At 39.6% G+C, this 2,460-nt stretch overlaps 1 protein-coding gene across 9 annotated transcripts in view; it reads left to right on the top strand.

The window, feature by feature from the left end:
- LOC108239158 (regulating synaptic membrane exocytosis protein 1) overlaps positions 1-2,460 on the top strand; it is a 101,905-nt gene that overhangs the window by 95,805 nt on the left and 3,640 nt on the right. For all 9 annotated transcript variants that reach the window (XM_017421687.1, XM_017421689.1, XM_017421688.1 and 6 more), the window contains 3 exons: positions 1,001-1,113; positions 1,234-1,335; positions 1,427-1,566. In XM_017421687.1, the coding sequence (XP_017277176.1) occupies positions 1,001-1,113; positions 1,234-1,335; positions 1,427-1,566 (355 nt within the window). The remainder of the gene's footprint in view (positions 1-1,000; positions 1,114-1,233; positions 1,336-1,426; positions 1,567-2,460) is intronic.

Genomic DNA, 2,460 nt, shown 5'->3' with positions numbered 1-2,460 from the left:
TGGGAACGCCTTGGGATTCCCCCGGAGGAGCTGGCCCAAGTGGCTGGGGAGAGGGAAGTCTGGGTCTCCCTGCTTAGGCTGCTGCCCCCGCGACCCGACCCCGGATAAGCGGAGGATGATGGATGGATGGATGGATAGTGTTGCGGTTATGAAAAATTTGTCTGCGTAACCACTGTAGCTCTTTTTATTGTTTTGCATATTTTTGTGCGAGAGGGAAAAAAACTTTAAAAATTAGAGTCCCCAAAATAATACTCAACACAGCAAGTTTCTATGCATCAATTTGGACCACTCACAACAGAACTCCACAAAGCATTTTTATCCACCTGAAATGAAACCTCAAAGTAAAACTTTGTAGAACTTCACGTGATTTTTTTTTTTTTTCTTTTGGAATAAATTCCTAGAAAATAAATCCCTGTGGTATACCACAAATCACTTGTCCGCTCAAAATACAATCCCCGAATAAATTACCATGTAATGTGTCGTTTTGTCCACTCAGACTAAATCACCAAAATAAAAATCTCATTTAAAACCCCACAGTAAAACCTGCGGAACTCCATGAATCTTTTATGTCCACTGGGAAAAATACTAAATAAAATAATAATTTCAAAAAAAGAAACAATAATAAGTCCTGTTTGTCAAAACTGACAGAATTAAAACATCTATGGCACTCTACAAATCACTGTTGTTCACTCAGAATGAAACCCTGGAAGAAAACCTCGTAGAACTGGATGAGTCATGTTTGCCCACTCACAATAAAAGAATGTGCTCATTTTCCCAGTTAGAATAAAACCCTGTGGAACTCTAAAACTAATTTTAGCCATTCAGAAAAAATAAATAAACAAAGCTCAGAAGAAAACTTGATGGAACTTCATGAGTCATTTTTCTTCACTTGCATCCCTGATCACTTACAGATACAAAAATCTCTGTACCGTACAAATACAACATAAAGTTAAAGAAAAAAACTCCTACACTTTTATTAATTTTTGCTTGCATGTTTCAGTTTGATCTTCTCAGGGATGCGTTTGGGAGCCGACAGTCAGTTCAGTGACTTCCTGGATGGACTGGGTCCTGGTCAGCTGGTTGGCCGGCAGACACTGGCAACACCTGCCATGGGTGAGGGATGGGTGTTTTACACCCGCGGCTTATTTTCTTCAGTGTTTTTATTAAATGAAAGAGGAGAAGGCAGGCTCTCGATCTTAAGGTATATGTTGCTGTGCTGCTTTACTTTTACAGGTGATGTTCAGATCGGGTTGATGGATAAGAAGGGACAGCTGGAGGTGGAGGTGATCAGGGCACGAGGCCTTACCCCCAAACCAGGCTCCAAATCCCTCCCAGGTAACTCGGTTTCAGTCCTGAAATCTACTTCCATTGCTTTTCAGTGTCCTTACTTTTCACCATGTCCTTCCTTCCCCCTCCTCCTGTCCAGCTCCTTATGTCAAGGTATACCTGCTGGAAAATGGAACATGTAAAGCCAAAAAGAAAACCAAGATTGCACGTAAGACCCTGGAGCCGCTCTACCAGCAGCACCTGCTCTTTGAGGAGAGTCCCCAGGGCAAAGTTCTTCAGGTAATGACCAGCCATTCATCGCTGGCACCGCTACCCCCAATACCTTGTTTACATATAAAGTAGATAACAGTGACTTTTTACCATTGCAACAGAGATGTTGTTAGGTCACAGTTTACATGAAGGTAAAACATCACTGATATTTTCTTTCTCTGCAGATTACAACATTCAAGTCTCAACTGAATCTAGTTTCTCAGGTTATACTTGAAATGTTGATTAAAATGTAGGCAGTTTGGTTGTTTTTTTTACACCAGTTTTAATTTAATCAATTTATTTACTTAATTAATGATTATGATATTGAAGTTCAGAACTGGCCTTATAACATCCATCCTGGGTGCTTTGATTGCAAGTGGACAGTTCTGACTGAGAGCATTCACAGCTGCTGGTTCAGTGTGCTCCCCAAAACACTTTTTGCACCTGGATGTCAATCATCTGTCCTGTATACAGATACACACACAGCCATGTCACACGCTGGGCAGTCAGCTGAGCAGCAAACACAACCATCAGCAAGTCTGCTGGTGGTTTTGTAAAAACATCTTAACTGTATTATTATTTTGACAATAATATAATTCAGAGCCATTTAAGTCGCAGTTTTGTGAAGTTATCTCCTGATGGTCTTAATTACAGACACAATATGGGAGAAATAGAATACAGTGATTTAGTGCTGGGCGATATGGAAAAAATCCTATGTCACGATATGGATAATTTTATATCACGATAACGATATATATCACAATATACCGCAATTACGTACGTTGTCAGTTATTCTCTGAAAAATATGAAAAAATAATCTAATTTCTTACCTTTTTCAAGCTTTATTTCTAAGTGACATTTAACTGAACTTTCACAAATGAGATCTGCTGCATTTTAGTGCAGCAATATATATGTACCTGTTAT

Source organism: Kryptolebias marmoratus, linkage group LG22 (assembly GCF_001649575.2).
Source record: "Kryptolebias marmoratus isolate JLee-2015 linkage group LG22, ASM164957v2, whole genome shotgun sequence".
Classification (NCBI taxonomy): domain Eukaryota; kingdom Metazoa; phylum Chordata; class Actinopteri; order Cyprinodontiformes; family Rivulidae; genus Kryptolebias; species Kryptolebias marmoratus.
The sequence above is the reverse complement of the archived record's forward strand: the minus strand, read 5'-3'. Positions and strand labels throughout refer to the sequence as shown.